The sequence below is a fragment of the Mustela putorius genome, unplaced genomic scaffold (genome assembly GCF_011764305.1).
Source record: "Mustela putorius furo isolate JIRA1106 unplaced genomic scaffold, ASM1176430v1.1 tig00000788_pilon_pilon_pilon, whole genome shotgun sequence".
Lineage (NCBI taxonomy): Eukaryota > Metazoa > Chordata > Mammalia > Carnivora > Mustelidae > Mustela > Mustela putorius.
This window is the reverse complement of record NW_025421481.1, coordinates 6,957,122-6,974,813: the sequence shown is the minus strand read 5'-3', so window position 1 is coordinate 6,974,813 and position 17,692 is coordinate 6,957,122. Positions and strand designations below refer to the sequence as shown.

At 37.1% G+C, this 17,692-nt stretch overlaps 1 protein-coding gene across 4 annotated transcripts in view; it reads left to right on the top strand.

Annotated features, from left to right (window-relative positions):
* Positions 1 to 17,692, top strand: part of APAF1 (apoptotic peptidase activating factor 1) — a 90,288-nt gene that overhangs the window by 20,295 nt on the left and 52,301 nt on the right. For all 4 annotated transcript variants that reach the window (XM_004742935.3, XM_004742933.3, XM_004742932.3 and 1 more), the window contains exons 6-13: positions 4,901 to 5,084; positions 7,517 to 7,629; positions 7,727 to 7,858; positions 9,558 to 9,796; positions 10,617 to 10,784; positions 11,521 to 11,652; positions 16,100 to 16,213; positions 16,675 to 16,859. In XM_004742935.3, the coding sequence (XP_004742992.1) occupies positions 4,901 to 5,084; positions 7,517 to 7,629; positions 7,727 to 7,858; positions 9,558 to 9,796; positions 10,617 to 10,784; positions 11,521 to 11,652; positions 16,100 to 16,213; positions 16,675 to 16,859 (1,267 nt within the window). The remainder of the gene's footprint in view (positions 1 to 4,900; positions 5,085 to 7,516; positions 7,630 to 7,726; positions 7,859 to 9,557; positions 9,797 to 10,616; positions 10,785 to 11,520; positions 11,653 to 16,099; positions 16,214 to 16,674; positions 16,860 to 17,692) is intronic.

The following is a 17,692-nucleotide window of genomic DNA, read 5'->3' as shown; positions in this document are numbered from 1 at the left end:
TCTTTGCTTTTCTTTATCCATATACTTCCTGATCACATACTGGACCCTTGACCTTATCAATACCAGAAATGATACCACATTTGAAATCTTAATGTTAAGCAGTTTGTTGTGTTCTTTGCCCACCTATTCGGCTCAAGTTCACTACAGTTTTTGGACCTATCAAGACTTATCCCTTGATTCTATAATATCCTCACTGTTTTTCCCATTAGCCTCCTCTTTAGGCTCAGGCCTAGGTTTTTATCACCCAATATTTGGTTGCTTCTTTGCACATGTTCTTGGTTCTTTAGTTTCTCCTTACTTGGGTAAATTCTGCTTCCTTCTTTTTGCTAGGAGATAGAATCTAATTGCTTAGTCCCCATTGCTCTATCCAGACAGTTACTCACTTACTCCCATGGCTTCATCTGGACAATTACTTGCTTCCTCTTTGCTGGAGAAAATTACCCAGCTGAGTTCCAATTTAAATTCATAATCATAAACCTTGGCAGTTTTACTAGGTTTAGTTAGTGGATATATAACCCTTGCATTGAGGTTTGTAGGGTGTAATTGGGAAAAACTTTTTTCCCTTATAGCCTGTTTAACACTTCCCTGGCACTGATTCTTTTCCTGCCTTTATATAGGTTCAGAGTCCCCAGGTCACCTCAAGTTTTTTTTTTTTTTTTAATTTATTTAACTGACAGAGATCACAAGTAGGCGAAGAGGCAGGCAGAGAGAGAGGGGGGGAAGCAAGCTCCCTGCTCAGCAGAGAGCCCGATAGAGGGCTCGATCCCAGGACCCTGGGACCATGACCTGAGCCGAAGGCAGAGGCTTAACCCACTGAGCCATCCAGGCGCCCCGACCTCAAGTTTTAAAAACAATCTAATTATGGGAGGGAAATATTTTATTTATTTTAGAGAGCGAGAGAGAGTGCATGCACATGTGTGTGTGCAAATGCGGGAAGGGGCAGGGAGAGAGAGAATCTCAAGCCAACTCCTTGCTGGGTGGAGAGCCTGACATGGGGCTTGATTCTAGAACCCTGAGATCATGACACAAGCCGAAATCCAGAGTCAGATGCTAAACTGTCTGAGCCAGCAGGCACCCCAGTTTCTTTTTTTCCCCCCTAAGGTTTTTATTTTGAGTTAGGTAACACATAATGTTATATTAGTTTCAGATCTGTGATATAGTTATTCAACAATTCAGAACATCACCTGGTGCCCGTTGCAATAAGTACATGTCCTTTTTTTTTTTTTTTTTTTTTTTAAGATTTTATTTATTTGAGAGACCGAGTGAACAAGAAAAAGAGCACATGAACAGAAGCAGAGGGAGAGGGAGAAGCAGACTTCCGGCTGAGCAGAGAGCCCAGTGTGGGGCTCAATCCCAGGACTCAGATGATGAGCTGAGCCAAAACCAGATGCTTAGCTGACTGAACCATCCAGGCACCCCTACTCTTATCTTTTCATTTACTTTTTTTTGGTTGTTGTTGTGTGACTTTATTTTTTATAGGGTTATATTAGTTTTAAGTGTACAATATAGCAATTCAGTAATTCCATACATCCTCCAGGGCAGGTGCACTTCTTAATCCCCATTACCTCTTTAACTCATTCCCCAACCCTCCCTCCCCTCTGCTAATCAAGAGTTTGTTTGCTATAGTTAAGAGTCAGTTTCTTGGTTCATCTCACTCTTTTTTTCCCCTTTGGTTATTTGTTTTGTTTCTTAAATTCCACATACGCGTGAAATCTTGTGGTGTTTATCTTTCTCTGATTTATTTCGGTTAGCATTGTATTCTCTAAGTCCATTGCTAACCGTTGTATTCACTAACTCCATGTCATTGCGAATGATAAGATCTAATTCTTTTTTATGGCAAAATATTCCATTGTGTATATATACCACATCTTCTTTATTTATTCATTAATCCTTATCTTGGCTATTATAAATAATGCTGCTATAAACATAGGCATGCATATATCCTTTTGAATCACTGTTTTTGTATTCTTTGGGTTAATACCCAGTAGTGCCATTGCTGGATCATGGAGTAGTTCTATTTCTTTTTTTAAAAGATTTTATTTATTTATTAGAGAGGGAGGGAGAGAGCGAGCATGAATGGTGGGTAGGGGCAGAGGGAGAAGGAGAAGCAGACTACCCACTGAGCAGGGAGCCAATGTGGAAGTACAATCCCAGAACCCCAGGATCATGACCCAGGATCATAAGGCAGACACTTAACCAGTAGAGCCTTCTAGGCACCCCAGGGTAGTTCTGTTTTTAACTTTTAAGGACTCTCCGTACTGTTTTCCAGTGACTGTACCAGTTTGCATTCCGGCAGTCTAATTTCAATAATTAAAATGTCAAGTATCGTTTAACATTCCAAACCTCATTTACATATAAGGTTTTTTCCTTCCTTAGTTGGGCCTGCCTCAGGCTTGGAAAGAGTTGGTTAAGATGGACATTGCAGTTGTTTCCACCTTTTTTTGTTGCAAACAATGCTGCATAATATCCTTGAGGAGGCAGAATAGTTCATAAGTTGAGCATGGGTTCTGGAGGTTTGAATACCACCTCTGCTTTATTATCTGTGTAACCTTAGGCAAATTACTCAGGCTTCCTATACCTCAGTTTCCTCTGTAAAACTGGGATAATAATAGTCTCTGCTTATTGGATGCCTGTGTGGCTTGGTTGGTTATTTGTCTCTCTTTTTTTTTTTAAAGATTTTATTTATTTATTTGACAGACAGAGATCACAAGTAGGCAGAGAGGCAGGCAGAGAGAGAGGGAAGCAGGCTCCCTGCTGAGCAGAGAGCCCGATGTGGGACTCGATCCCAGGACCCTGAGATCATGACCTGAGCCGAAGGCAGCGGCTTAATCCACTGAGCCACCCAGGCTCCCTGGTTATTTGTCTCTTGATCTCAGATCAGGTCTTGGTCTCAGGGTTATGAGTTTGAGCCCCTCATTGGACTCCCTGCTGGGTGTGGAGCCTGCTTAAAATAATAGTGTCTGTTTGATAGTTTAATATATAGATTAAATATAGGTTATTATGTAGAACTCTTAGAATAGTGCTCAATAAATATATCATAAATAGATCTTTGCATATATATAAATCTAGATGATTAAACTTTTAAAATAGTGATTTTTGTAATTATTTGTGAATACCAATAAATAAGTTTTCCTCTGATATAATTCATTTATTTTTTATCTATTTTTTGCTTTTTTCTTTTTCTTTTTTTTTTAAGATTTGTTTATTTATTTGACAGACAGAGATCACAAGTAGGCAGAGAGGCAGGCAGAGAGAGAGGAGGAAGCAGGCTCCCTGCTGAGCAGAGAGCCTGATGTGGGGCTTGATCCCAGGACCCTGGGATCATGACCTGAGCTGAAGGCAGAGACTTTAACCCACTGAGCCACCCAGATGCCCCTATTTTTTGCTTTTTCTTATATTATTTACAGTCACATAACATAAATCTTTTTTTTTTTTTTTAAGATTTTACTTTTGTATTTGACAGAGATCACAAGTAGGCAGAGAAGGAGGCAGAGGGGAGGGGGAAGGAGGCCCCTTGCTGAGCAGAGAACGTGATGTGGGGCTTGATCCTCGGACCCTGGGATCATGATCTGAGCCAAAGGCAGAGGCTTTAACCCACTGAGCCACCCAGGCACCCCACATAACATATATCTTGATGGTTAATTATACTGATATGTTCTAATAATGCTACTGCTCACCAAATTTTACACATAGGAGCCCCTCTAGCATTTTTTTGTATTTATGTGGGGAACTGATTAAGTATAGTCTATGAAGGCTTAAGGTTTTTGGCTCCTGATACCTATGTAAGTAAAAATATGTACTTTATGATATACTGTGACTTAATTAACAATGATAATGATGATAACAGTTGATAGTAGCAATAATAATAATAATAATAATAATAATAATGTCCATTCTTATCTGGTGTCTACTAGTTCAGAGCTCAGTGTTTGCAAGGTGCTCTCAGATCCGTATCACTAATAATCCTGTGTGTTTTAACGCCTTGCAGTTAACTTAGCAAATTCACGTGTATGATTAATTTCTCACAGTAACTCTGAAATAGGTAAGGTAAACAATCTTATTCCAGTATAATTAATAAAAGTGAGGCTGAGTGATTTGCTAAAGATTGCATAGCTGGTAACCAGTAGAGCCAGACTTGAAACTAACTTCTTAATTTAAGTTTCTGTATGAGAACCCTAATGACTATGTTATGTGTTCCTGGATATCAGTGGTTCTCAGTCAGAGGTGATTTTGACCTGAAAGGGACGTTTGAAAGTGTTTGAAGATATCTTTGGTTGTCATAACCACGGTGGGGGAATGCTATTAGCATCTGGTGGGTAGAAGCCAGGGAGACTGTTAAACATCCTGCAGTGTGTATGAAAGTTCCTTACAATAAAGAATTACCTGGCTTAGGGGCACCTGGGTGGCTCAATGGGTTGAGCCTCTGCCTTCCGCTCAGGTTATGATCTCTCAGGGTCCTGGGCTGGCATTGGGCTGTCTGCTCAGTGGGGAGCTTGCTTCCCCCACCCCCCGCCTGCCTTTCTGCCTGCTTGTGATATTTCTCTCTCTGTCAAATAAATAAATCTTTAAAAAAAAGAATTATCTAGCTTATAATGTCAAGAGTACTAAGGTTGAGAAACTATGTTGTACAGTGATCATTGATGACCTAGGATTAAGACTGTAAATTTTTGTTTGTTAAGATTTTAACTGATAAATAGCAGATTTACTTCAAACTTCATTTTCTTCGTATCTTCAACTTTTCTTAGATTCAGGTTGTAAAGCTCAACAATACAAGCAAAATTTATACCCTCAATCAAGAGAAAATGAAGATAGGATGAGATTGAAAATTAGAACAAATCTACTACTTATCATTAAAATCTTCCAAAGGAGGCCTTAAGTTTATTATTATTTTCTTTACTAGGTTGTTTCCCAGGGGGTGTACACTGGGTTTCAGTTGGGAAACAGGACAAGTCTGGACTTCTGATGAAATTGCAGAACCTTTGCACACGGTTGGATCAAGATGAGAGTTTCTCTCAGAGGCTTCCGCTCAATATTGAAGAGGCTAAAGACCGTCTTCGCATTCTCATGCTGCGCAAACACCCAAGGTACAGATAGTCCATTTAGTTGGTGCATGAAGTCCCAATGAGATTTAACTACTGATATTTTGAGGACATCATATCTTTTTTTGCTGTTTAGTAGAGATCTAGGAATAAAGCATTGCTTTTCTGCTGTTGTCTTATATTTAAAAATGGTTGCCACTGGCCTGAAATTGTTACTTTTCTTTGCATCCTACTTACTATGTTGTCTCTTATATACCACTGAGATGCTCAAGAAGTATTTCCTAAATAGATGAGTTTGTGAGAGGTCTTTGCTATAAAATGCAAGTTTCTTACCTTGAATCTGTTATTTCTAATGGATAACACTGAATAAGAGACAGACTAAATGTAGGCACCTGGTAAAAGGTTTATTTATTTAATGGGACCCTTCTGTTGTGTTGTCTTAGTTTTGGGATATATATATATATATATATATATGTGTGTGTGTGTGTGTGTGTGTGTGTGTGTGTATGTATGTGTATGTATGTATGTAAATCTTGTACTTCTGTGAACTTCAAGAGTTTGTTTTATTTTCGTACACTCAATAAATATTATGACTATCTGCCAGGCGTTGTTATCAACTATTTCAGTTTTCATTAGCCAGAAGGGAGACAGTAGCTTAGTTGGTGCTTGTGTTAACAGTGTAACCATCAGTAGTTAATCAACTGGGATTCAGTCAACAATTCGATTTCCCTGATCTAACAGCCATTCTTTCATTGATTCATTTAACCAACATGAGTGTTGTGCCAGGTTCTGGGTCAAGTGCTGCAAGTACAAGAATGAATAAAGCCTTCCTTGATAGTTCAGCAATAAATTGGGTGAGAATTAGGTAATGGCTCTAAACTTTTTTTAAATGGCCTCTCTGCAGCTGATGATGCAGTACACTTTCATATGTAGCAGTGGCTGAGTATGGCAGTGATTCTTAAATTGGTAAGGGGATTAATATCAGAATACTGGGTGAGGGTAGTAATTTGAGAAAAGCCTCTTAGGTGATTCTACAGAGGACAAGCTCCTTTCCCTCTGGCTTCTTTCTCTTCCCTCTGTTATTGCTCCCTCCCCTTGGTAGCCACTGGTGTTGATCTTCCTGGAGGAAATGGCATTGAGAGTACTATGTTTTGCTTTTTTTTTTTTTCATTAGAGGTGGGGAAGGAGCGAGATGGAAAACAACTCAAGCAGTCTCCGTACCCAGCATGGAGCCCTACATGGTGCTCGATCTCATGAACCTGAGATCATGACCTGAGCTGAAATCGAGAGTCAGATGCTTAACCAACTGAACCCTCCAGGAGCCTCAAGTCCACTAAATATTACCTCTTTTCTTTTGCAGTAACTTTTTACTAGTCCCACGTTCCTTCTCTGTGAAAATAAAAGTGATTTCTACTTAGGAAAATATTTTAAATGCTATCAGATGTATCAAAGCATGGCATATAAAGTCATTCTTTTTGTTTCTCTCTCTGCACCATTTGGTTTGTACTTTTGCAATTTTCTAGGCTGTATGTGTACCCAGAATCTTTTTTTGTAGTGCACAGAAGTAGTGTGCCATTAGGATAAAAATGCTAGTGTATAATTATGCTATCAGCTTTTAGTTGTATTAGTTGTATTTTTTCTCCATCTGTTCTGCTGAGTTCAAAAAACTTTTTGGAGAAACCAAGAATTCGCAAAGAGTTGTTTTTTTTTTTGTCATTAGGAGTAAACAAAGTGATTTATGGATGGGAAAAAAACCATGTTAGTGTATCAAATGAAGGGTAATATTCTTGCTAGTGCATTGTATCTGGTTGGAATATATGAAAAAGCTAGTTTTATGGGTAAAAGAAGGTCAAATATCGTTACTGTTATATGATTGATTCTAATGCTAACCTGAGCCCAGTTCTTATTTAGTTTTAGTGGCTTTAAGACTGAATTAGACTGAATTAGAAAAATCGCATTACTTGGATACTTCTTTTAAGGCACTTGGCAACCAATTTTTAATACCTACATGATACACACAGCTCACTTTTTATAGGTTCCCTAATTTTAAAATGCATTCATTGGGGCACCTGGGTGGCTCAGTCGTTAAGCATCTGCCTTCAGCCCAGGTCATGATCCAAGGGTCCAGGGAGCGAGCCCAGCACTGGGCTCTCTACTCAGTGGGAGGCCTGCTTTTCCCTCTTCCACTTCTGCTTGTGTTCCCTCTCTCGCTGTGTCTCTCTCTGTCAAATAAAATAAAATAAAATAAAATAAAAAATGCATTCATTGTTTTGGGATGGGAAAAGAGGAAGGTCTCTAACTTTTTTTTCCTTATTTGGTTCAGTATATTGTGAAAGGAATATAGCAAAGAAAAGTGGAAGAGCCATGAAATAGACATCTTTATTTTGTAAATTTTAAGGCTTTGGTGGCATTATACTTTTTAAAAAAGAGGCTTAAAGTAATGTCATTAGTCATTAAATACAGTTTTTTTTAATTAGGTCTCTGTTGATCTTGGATGATATTTGGGATCCTTGGGTATTAAAAGCTTTTGACAATCAGTGTCAAATTCTTCTTACAACCAGGGACAAGAGCGTTACAGATTCAGTAATGGGTGAGGATTAATTTACTTTTTACTTCATGGTTTAATTCAATTATATTTAAATATATTCAAACCAAATTACTTACTATATTTTATGATTTTGTTGCAGGTCCTAAATATGTAGTTTCTGTGGAGAGTGGCTTAGGAAAAGAAAAAGGACTTGAAATTTTATCCCTTTTTGTTAATATGAAGAAAGCAGATTTGCCAGAACAAGCTCATAGTATTATAAAAGAATGTAAAGGTAGGTTATTTTGTGTATGAGGGAATTATAGGTATTAATTTTCCTTTTTGTAAAGTAAGCTAGTGAATATGATAGTTTAGTACATGAATATCCAGAAGCTTTACTAGGATATTTAGTATTTTAGGTTCTACTCTGATACCCTACATACATAATAATATTTTGGTATTCATTTATTCATTAAAATAATATTTAATGAACAACCATAATATGTTAATGGGACAGATTAGATGAAGATGGATTACTTCTGCCAAAGAATAAAAAATATAGTGAGAATCAGAGTTTTATGTGTTTTTGGTTGGGGTTTTATAAAAATAATATCTAATTTTGTAGGTGAAAACTGGTGTTGTCCTGTTAATTTGCATTTTTTATTAGTGAAGTTAAACTTTTTACTGGTTTATTGAGTATTTGCATTTTAAGAAATTACCCTTGATTGAATTTTTCTTTGTGATAGCAATATTTTTAATTGATTTTTAGGCATTCTAACTATTGAAGCTATTAGCTCTTTGCCATATTTTTGCAAATATTTCCTCCTAGTTTTTTGTCTGCTTTTTGATTTCAGTTGTAATACTTATTTGACATACAGAAATTAAAAATTTTATAGAGTCACATCTGTCAGCTCTTTACTTGTATTCCTCCACTCTTGTTAATACTGAAGTAGACCTTGTTGTTTCTTTTTGCCATTGAATAGCTGTTTGGTTTTGAGCTAATTGCCTTTTTTTAAAAAAGATTCGTTTGGGAGAGATAGTGTATATGCCCACAAAGGGGTGGGGGCAAAGGCAGAGGTAGAAGGGAAGCAGACCTCCCACTCAGTGGGGAGCCATGCCCAAGGCTTGGTCTCAAGACCCTAAGATCGAGATCTTAGCAGAAACTAAGAGTCAGATGCTTGACCTGCTGAGCCACCCAGGCATTCCAATTGAGTTAACGGACTTAAGAAATATGTTAGGAAAGAATATGTTACTTGTATTCTTTATAAAGGTGATGCGTGTCCATTTTGAAACATTTAAAAAATGTGTGAAGCAATAAAAAGAAATTACCCATCATTTGGTTATTATTAGCCCCTTGAGAGTATTTCTTTCTTTCTTTTTTTTTTAAAGATTTTATTTATTTATTTGACGGACAGTATTATTTGTTGAATAAATAAATATTTAAATAGCAATACATATTAATTAATAATAAAAATATAATAAATATTAATATATAAAGATCTAAAATATATAAAAATATAAAAATAATAAAATAAAAAATAATAAATAAATAAAGAGTATTTCTTTCAGTCTTTTAGGACATACAAGACTTCGAAAAAAATAATGAAATTACAAGGATATACATAATTTGAATCTTGCCTTTTCATAAGCAAATCTTGAACATTCTCATGTCATTAATTACCTTTTGAAAAAAATTACCAATGGCATAATATTGTGGTAACTTCAATTTATTCAATCATTTCTGTTATTGTTTAAGATTTTTCTATTTTAAATAATGCTGTGATGAATATCCTTATAGGAAGTATTTCTTATTTCTAATGACTTCCTTAGAAGAAATATCTAAAGTGAATCTAAGTGTTACACATATTTTAAGGCTTTGGATAACTTGCAGCAGAAATTGTTTTTTTTTAAGAATAAAGTGATTTTTAGTGGTAATTTTAAAATGAGACGGTATTATTACAGTACTTTGCTGTTTTGTTTTGTTCTGTTTTTAGGTTCTCCTCTTGTAGTGTCTTTAATTGGTGCACTTTTACGTGATTTTCCTAACCGTTGGGATTACTACCTCAGGCAACTTCAGAATAAGCAATTTAAGAGAATAAGGAAATCTTCATCTTATGATTATGAGGCTCTGGATGAAGCCATGTCTATAAGTGTTGAAATGCTCAGAGAGGACATCAAAGATTATTACACAGATCTTTCCATCCTTCAGAAGGATGTTAAGGTGCCTACAAAGGTAATAGAAGGACAGAGAAATCTTGTCCTTGGATATTTATGGCATGTCACTTTTGATATATTATCAAGGATGTTGTTACAGATGATATTGAAAGGTTAAGACCCAGGGTGCCTGGGTGGCTCAGTGGGTTAAGCCTCTGCCTTTGGCTCAGGTCCTGATTTCAGGGTCCTGGGATCGAGCCCCCCATTGGGCACTCTGTTCAGCAGGGAGCCTGCTTCCCTTACTCCCTCTGCCTGCCTCTCTGCCTACTTGTGATCTCTCTCTGTCAAATAAATAAATAAAATCTTTAAAAAAAAAAAAGAAAGAAAGGTTAAGACCCGTGTCACAGAATGTAATCCCACTGCCCTTAATCTCTGTCATGGGTTTGCTGTTGAACTCAGATTATATCCTAATCTCAGTTCTAGTGAGGCTGGAGAAGCATCTGACTTCTTCTCTTTTCTATCTTTTTTTTTTTTTTTTAAAGATTTTATTTATTGATTTGACAGACAGAGATCACAGGTAGGCAGAGAGGCAGGCAGAGAGAGAGGAAGGAAACAGGCTCTCTGCTGAGCAGACAGCCCCATGCAGGGCTCGATCCAGGGCCTGAGCCGAAGGCAGAGGCTTTAACCCACTGAGCCACCCAGGTGCCCCTTCTCTTTTCTATCTTGATGAATAGTTGAGCTTCTTCTTATGAAACGGAGATACAGTTTTTCTGGGCTTTAAGATATGATTTTTGTATGCGCACACGTGCACGTGCGTGTGTGTGTGTATGTTAACACCTTATCTGCAATCCTGGTCATTGTAGTTTTGTGGTATATTAAATGCTTACAATGATTTCTAGGTGTTATGTATTCTCTGGGACATGGAAACTGAAGAAGTTGAAGACATACTGCAGGAGTTTGTTAATAAGTCTCTCTTATTTTGTGATCGGAATGGAAAATCATTTTGTTATTATTTACATGATCTTCAAGTAGATTTCCTTATAGAGAAGAATCGCAACCAGCTTCAGGTACTTGCATCTCTGTATGTTTTTAAAATGTTTTTATTTTGAAATAATTTTAGGCTTATAGAAAAGTTGCAAAACAGTATAGAGAGTTTTATACATGTACCTTGATCTAACTTAACTTAGCCCATTGTTTACATCTTACATAACTGTAGTATGGTTATCAAAACCAGAAAATGAACAATGATAGAATACTGTTAACTAACCCACAAATTTTTTTAGATTTTGCTAGCTTTCCCTCTAATGTCCTTTTTGTGGTTCAGATCAAAATCCCATATTGCATGTAATTGTCATGTTTCCTTAAATCTGTGAAAATTCTTTGCTTTTCTTATCTTTCATGATCACTTTTGAAGAGTACTAGCCAGTTATTTTGTATAATGTCCCTTAGTTTGGGTTTAAATTTGAGTTTAAATGAAATTTAAATGTAATTTTATCTGATGGTTTCTCATGACGAGATTAAAGTTTTTGGCAAGTAAACTACAGAAGTCATTGTGTCCTCAAGGCATCATATTAGGGTGTCAGTGTGTCTTCTTGTCAGTGATGGTAATGTTGATCACTTGGCTAATGTGGTACCTGCTAGTTTCTCCACTGTAAAGCTACTAATTTTTTCCTTTTGTAATTAGTAAGTATTTTGTGGGTAGATTCTCTGTACATTTTTAAATAGCTTTGTACACTGTAGTTACTGTGATGCTTAGGTTATGAAATTGTTTCTGTCTTCTAACATGTTTCATTTGGGTTTCAGAATCTACATAGGAAAATAATCACTCAGTTCCAGAAACATTACCAGCCACATACTCTTTCACCAGATCAGGAGGACTGCATGTATTGGTACAATTTTCTGGCCTATCACATGGGTAGTGCCAATATGCACAAAGTAAGGTGACCCATTTAAAAATTATCATTATTATTTTTTAAATTTATTTATTTATTTATTTGAGTGAGAGAGAAAGAGAGAATGAGTGGGAAAGGAGCAGAGGGAGAAGCAGACTCCCTGCAGAGCACGGTGCCTGGGACATGGGACTTAGTCTCAGGACTGCAAGATCATGGTCTGTGGTAAAGGCAGATACTTAACTGACTGAGCCACCCAAGTGCCCTAAAAAAATAAATAAATAAAAATTTAAAAATTATTATTATTTCTTAAGATTTTATTTATTTGACAGAGAGAGAGATCACAAGTAGGTTGAAAGGCAGGCAGAGAGAGAGGGAAGCAGGCTCCTCGCTGAGCAGAGAGCTTGATGCAGGGCTCAATCCTAGGACCCCAAGATCATGACCTGAGTGGAAGGCAGAGGCTTAACCCACTGAGCCACCCAGGTGCCCCAAAATTATTATTTTTATCTCACTTATATTTCATCCTGTGTTTGGAGTTTTCTTTTATTAGTAAAAATAGGATTATAGCCTATGTAAGTATTTTTGTTTTTGTTACAATTTTTACCTACAGTGATTTAAAAAGATAACCTTGGTAAGTATAGTACATGAACCTCCTAAAAATTCATTCTCTATTTACCAATAGCTTTCCTTTTTGGGCAGTATGGATTTGTATTTTTAGGCTTTGAGAGGAAATGGAGAATGGGAAATTATATTCATTCATTCAGCAAGTATTTATTGAGTGCCTGTTAGATGCTGGTGTATTATTCTTCATTGTGAGCATATACCATAGGCACAAAGTCACTTCTCTCATTGAGCTTACATTCTGTGGGGAGACAAGTAAATTTATACTACTAGTGAATGAGTAAATATATACTATCTTGGGAGTAGTAAGTGCTCAGCATGGAAGGAGAAAGTGATGATGTAGAATCATCATGATTTGTGATGGATTTTGTGTCTATTATAAGATCATTCCAGCCTTGCACAACAGAAAGAATGGAGTCCCCTGAACTGAGATTGGAGTGTCTGTGGGCAGACTGAGTATTTTTTAGGGGGAAATAATTTTGAATATACTGTCTCATACATATTAAGACATCTGACTGGAAAAAATGAGTATGTAGTTGGATATATGAATCTGGAGTTTTTATGGACTAAAAATAAAATTTGGGAATCACCACCACATAGATGATATTTGAAATCAGGACTTCCAACTATTCAAAATGTTTACATTTTTGAAAACCATATGTACTTTAAGTAATTTATCTATGCTTAGGTATGTTACCATTTGGTTGAAAAGACGGTGTATTATTGTACTCTGTTTATTTCATCTAACAAAATACAGTTCATGTTTAATAATCTACACATTGGGGATGCCTGGGTGGCTCAGCCATCAGGCAGCTGCCTTCTGCTCAGGTCATGATCCCAGGGTCCTGGGATAGAGCCCTGCATTGGGCTCCCCGCTCTGTGGGAAGCCTGCTTCTCCCTCTCCCACTTCCCCTGCTTGTGTTCCCTCTCTTGCTGAGTCTCTCTCTGTCAAATAAATAAAATCTTTATTAAAAAAAAAAATCTGGGGAGCCTGGGTGAATCAGTGGGTTAAAGGCTCTGCCTTCCGCTTAGGTCATGATCCCTGGGTCCTGGGATCCAGCCCTGCAGTGGGCTCTCTGTTTAGCGGGGAGCCTACTTCCTCCTCATTTTCTGCCTATTTCTCTGCCTACTTGTGATCTCTGTCTGTCAAATAAATATATAAAATTTTAAAAGAAAATCTATACGTTGGAATGAAGGTATTCCAGTAAATATCTGTGCCAAATTAACTTAAGCTGTAATTGTTGCACATTTAGGTTTTCAGTTTTTTGCCTTTATTATGCTGTAATGAACAATGTTGTTTGGTTGTTTGTCTTTGCACCTACATTATTTCCTTTGAAAATTTTTTGAAGTGGGGTTGTTGGGTCAATGCATATTTTTAAAACTTGATATCTATGATAATGTGACAGGAATTCAGTTCCTTCTTGCTTTTTTAAAAGCCCTTTTTCCTGATTTTTAAAGATAATTTCTACTTTTTAAAGGTTTTTTTCATTAGAAAAATGTAGGAAAAAAACTAAAAAGGTGAAAATGACCATTATTGCTCATGCTTTTGTGTATAGTTTTCCAGATTGTTTTGCTGCTCAGATACACATGCTTGTTCTTTTTTTTTTTTTTTAAATTTTAATTTTTTAGAGAGAGAGGGTGTGTGTGTCAGCAGGGGGAGGCTCAGAGGGAGAGAGAGAATCCCAAGGTGGCTCCATGCCCAGTGCAGAACCCAATGCAGGGCTCGATCCCACAACCTGAGATCATGACCACAGCCGAAATCAAGAGTCAGAGACTTAACTGACTTAACTGAGTCACCCAGGGACCCCCACGTACCTATTCTTTAAACCCCAGATAGGATCATAATGGAAATAGTCTTATATCTCTTCCCCCCACGGCCCCATCTAACTGTATTTCATGGTCATCTTTTTACATCAGTTTATAGAGAGTGAAAAATTTTTTGAAGCTGCATACTATTTCATTGTATATTGATCAGTTGGCTTATGGAAAGTTAGATTGCTTAAGCACACTTGTCTGATTATTTTCTTAGGACACATAGTGTAATTTCTAGGTCAATTAGAATTAACAATTAGAATTTTTTTTTAAGATTTTATTTATTTATTTCACAAACAGATCACAAGTAGGCAGAGAGGCAGGCAGAGAGAGAAGGGGAAGCAGGCTCCCTGCTGAGCAGAGAGCCCGATGTGGGGCTGGATCCCAGGACCCTGGGATCATGACTACAGTTAGAATTTTAATACAGATTACCAAACTGTCCTCCAGGATCGTGCTCTGAGTTATATCACTATCAACAGTATCAACAGTATATGTTAATTTCCTCTGACTCCAGCTAATAGTCTTTTTTTTTTTTTAAGATTTTATTTATTTGACAGACAGAGATCACAAGTAGGCAGAGAGGCAGGCAGAGAATGAGGAGGAAGTAGGCTCCCCACTGAGCAGAGAGCCTGATGCGGGGCTCGATCCCAGGACCCTGGGACCATGACCTGAGCCGAAGGCAGAGGCTTTAACCCACTGAGCCACCCAGGTGTCCCCAGTTAATATTCTTATTACTGCTTTTAGTCATTAGAAATCTGATTTTTTTAAAAAAGGTTTTATTTACTTATTTGTCAGCGAGAGAAAGAGAGAAAGAGAGCACACAGGGGGAGAGGCAAGCAGAGGAAGAAGCAGGCTCCCTGCTGAGCAAGGAGGCTGGTGCTGGACTTGATCCCAGGACCCTGGGATTATGACCTCAGCTGAAGGCAAATGCTCAACTGACTGAGCCACCCAGGCATTCCTAGAAATATGATACTAAAGAATGCTGAATCTTTCTTGTTTCATTTAGATTACTGGTGAGGTTTTTGGCCAATTGTACCTCTTACTATGTGCACTTATCCATTGCTTTTACCTATTTTTTTTTTGTTGAGGTGTTTCTCTTATTTTATTAGAATTTTCTATAAATAATATTAAGCCCTCATCTATCATATGTGTTGTAAATAAATACTTTTATTTTTTGTCAAATTTTATTTATATTGTTTTCAACTGTATTGAAAGTTTTTGAGTTTTTATGTAGTTAAGTGCACATCTCTCTTGCTCTTTTTTTTTTTTTGTACTTTTGCTTTGGTGTCATGTTTATAAATATTTCCTTCATCCTACTGTCACAGAAATATTTGCCTGTATCTTCTAGAATTTTTTTAAGTTTTTAAAAAATTTTATATTTACATTTTAATCCAGTAAAATTTATTTTCATTTAAGGTGTTTGGTCCATTTTATGTTTCTTTGGTTCCTTTTAAAATAGCTCCCTTTTTGTCCTTGAATTATAGTTATCTGCTAAGTTTCTTTCGGTAGTGTTAGGATAAGGATGGTAAGCTCAGTTAGTGGTTAGTGGGGAGCTCAGTTAGTTAAGTTTCTGCCTTTGACTCAGGTCATGATCTTAGGGTCCTGGGATCAAGCCCCCTGTCCGGCTCCTTGCTCACCTGGGAGTCTGCTTCTCCCTCTACTCCCTCCCACCCTGGCTTGTGCTCTCTCTCTCTCTCTCGATTACTCTGTCTCTAATATAAATAAATAAAATCTTAATTTAAAAAATTTATTTATTTTTAAGATTTGTTTATTTATTTGACAGAGAGAGAGAGAAATCACAAGTAGGCAGAGAGGCAGGCAGAGACGGGGGAGGGAAGCAGGCGCCCTGCTGAGCAGAAAGCCAGCCCTGTGTGGGGCTTGATCCCAGGACCCTGGGATCATGACCTGAGCTGAAGGCAGAGGCTTAACCCACTGAGCCACCCAGGCGCCCCAAATAACATCTTTATTTAAAAAAAAAAAAAAAAAAGGATAAGGGTGGTATAGTTAAAATTCTTTGATGTCTTTAACCGTATCCTCCTCTTTTTTTTTTTTTTTAAAAGGAACTTTGTGCTTTAATGTTTTCCTTGGATTGGATTAAAGCAAAAACTGAACTCGTGGGCCCTGCTCATCTGATTCATGAATTTGTGGAATACAGGCATATATTGGATGAAAAGGTATAATTAGTAGGAAAAATAAGTTCTTAAAGGGCATCTCATTTTGTCATTTAATTCTAGGTTTAATAGTGGGGATGAGCAGGATAAAAGGGACAAAGAGAGAGAATTTCCTCACTTTAACTCTTGATGATTCTAATTATTTTGCTTCCTAGCCTCCTGGGAATATAGATGGGGTTGAGGTTTGAAAGTTGAGAAAGTATAAAGTGGGTTGTTTTGTTTTTTGTTTTTTCTTAATACAAGAATGTATTAAGAAAGTAACACTTGGATAAAGAGATTTTTATACTATGTTTAAAAATTTGGAGACGGTTACCATGTATTTGTTATCTAATGGCTGGCTATTTAATTTTAGCTCACATAGAGAATATCTCGTTTAAGCCTTTAAAGTGACAAAATCACAGAAACAGAAAAATGTCAGATCTTGGTTCTGGTTATATTTCTAAGAGATTTCAGTTTGTTCATAGGACTGTGCAGTCTGTGAAAATTTCCAGGAATTTTTATCTTTAAATGGACATCTTCTTGGACGACAGCCATTTCCTAATATTGTACAACTTGGTCTCTGTGAACCAGAAACTTCAGAAGTTTATCAGCAAGCTAAGCTGCAGGCCAAGCAGGAGGTCGATCATGGAGTGCTTTATCTGGAGTGGATGTAAGTAGGTTAGGGAAGAAACCAAAGGGGGGGAAAAAAGAAAAAAAAAAAAAAAAGAAACCAAAGGGAGTGGAGTGCTAACTGTGTCATTATTTTTCAGGTAGTGAATAAGTTCATTCCAGGAAGATTTAACTACTTTGGAAAGGGCTGGAACTTTTAATAAGCATTCTTAGTTATTGAAAAGTTCTGGAGAAGTGAGTATAGGAGAAATATGTATTCCAAAGAGTTCATAGAAATAGATGCTTGCCTGTAGGCATTTTGACCAATCATACTAAATAATAACACCAAATGGTTTACTTATTATAACTCAGTTTATTAGTGAAGAACATTGGCTTTGAAGTCACAGACACTGATTTGAGTCTCAGTTCTGAAACCTGAGAGTTTTGTGATTTTGAACAAATTGCGGTTTGCTCTTTTTTTCATATATAAGGATTTTATTTATTTATTTGTCAGAGAGAGAGCGAGCACAGGCAGACAGAGTGGAAGGCAGAGTCAGAGGGAGAAGCAGGCTCCCTGCAGAGCAAGGAGCCCGATGTGGGACTCGATCCCAGGACGCCGGGACCATGACCTGAGCCGAAGGCAGCTGCTTAACCAACTGAGCCACCCAGGCGTCCCACTTTTTTTCATATATAAAATAGAGAGCAATACTTTGAGGTATTATTTTTGTGAAGATTGAAATGAGATATTAGTTATAAAGTGATTAGCCCTTGGCCCTTCACATTGCCCTGATTAAACTTGCATTGAATTTTGATTGTTCTAACTCCTCTAAGAGACTGTTCAGTTTTGCTCTTGTCTTAATCTTATCAATTAGAAAAAGGAAAGGGTTAACTCAT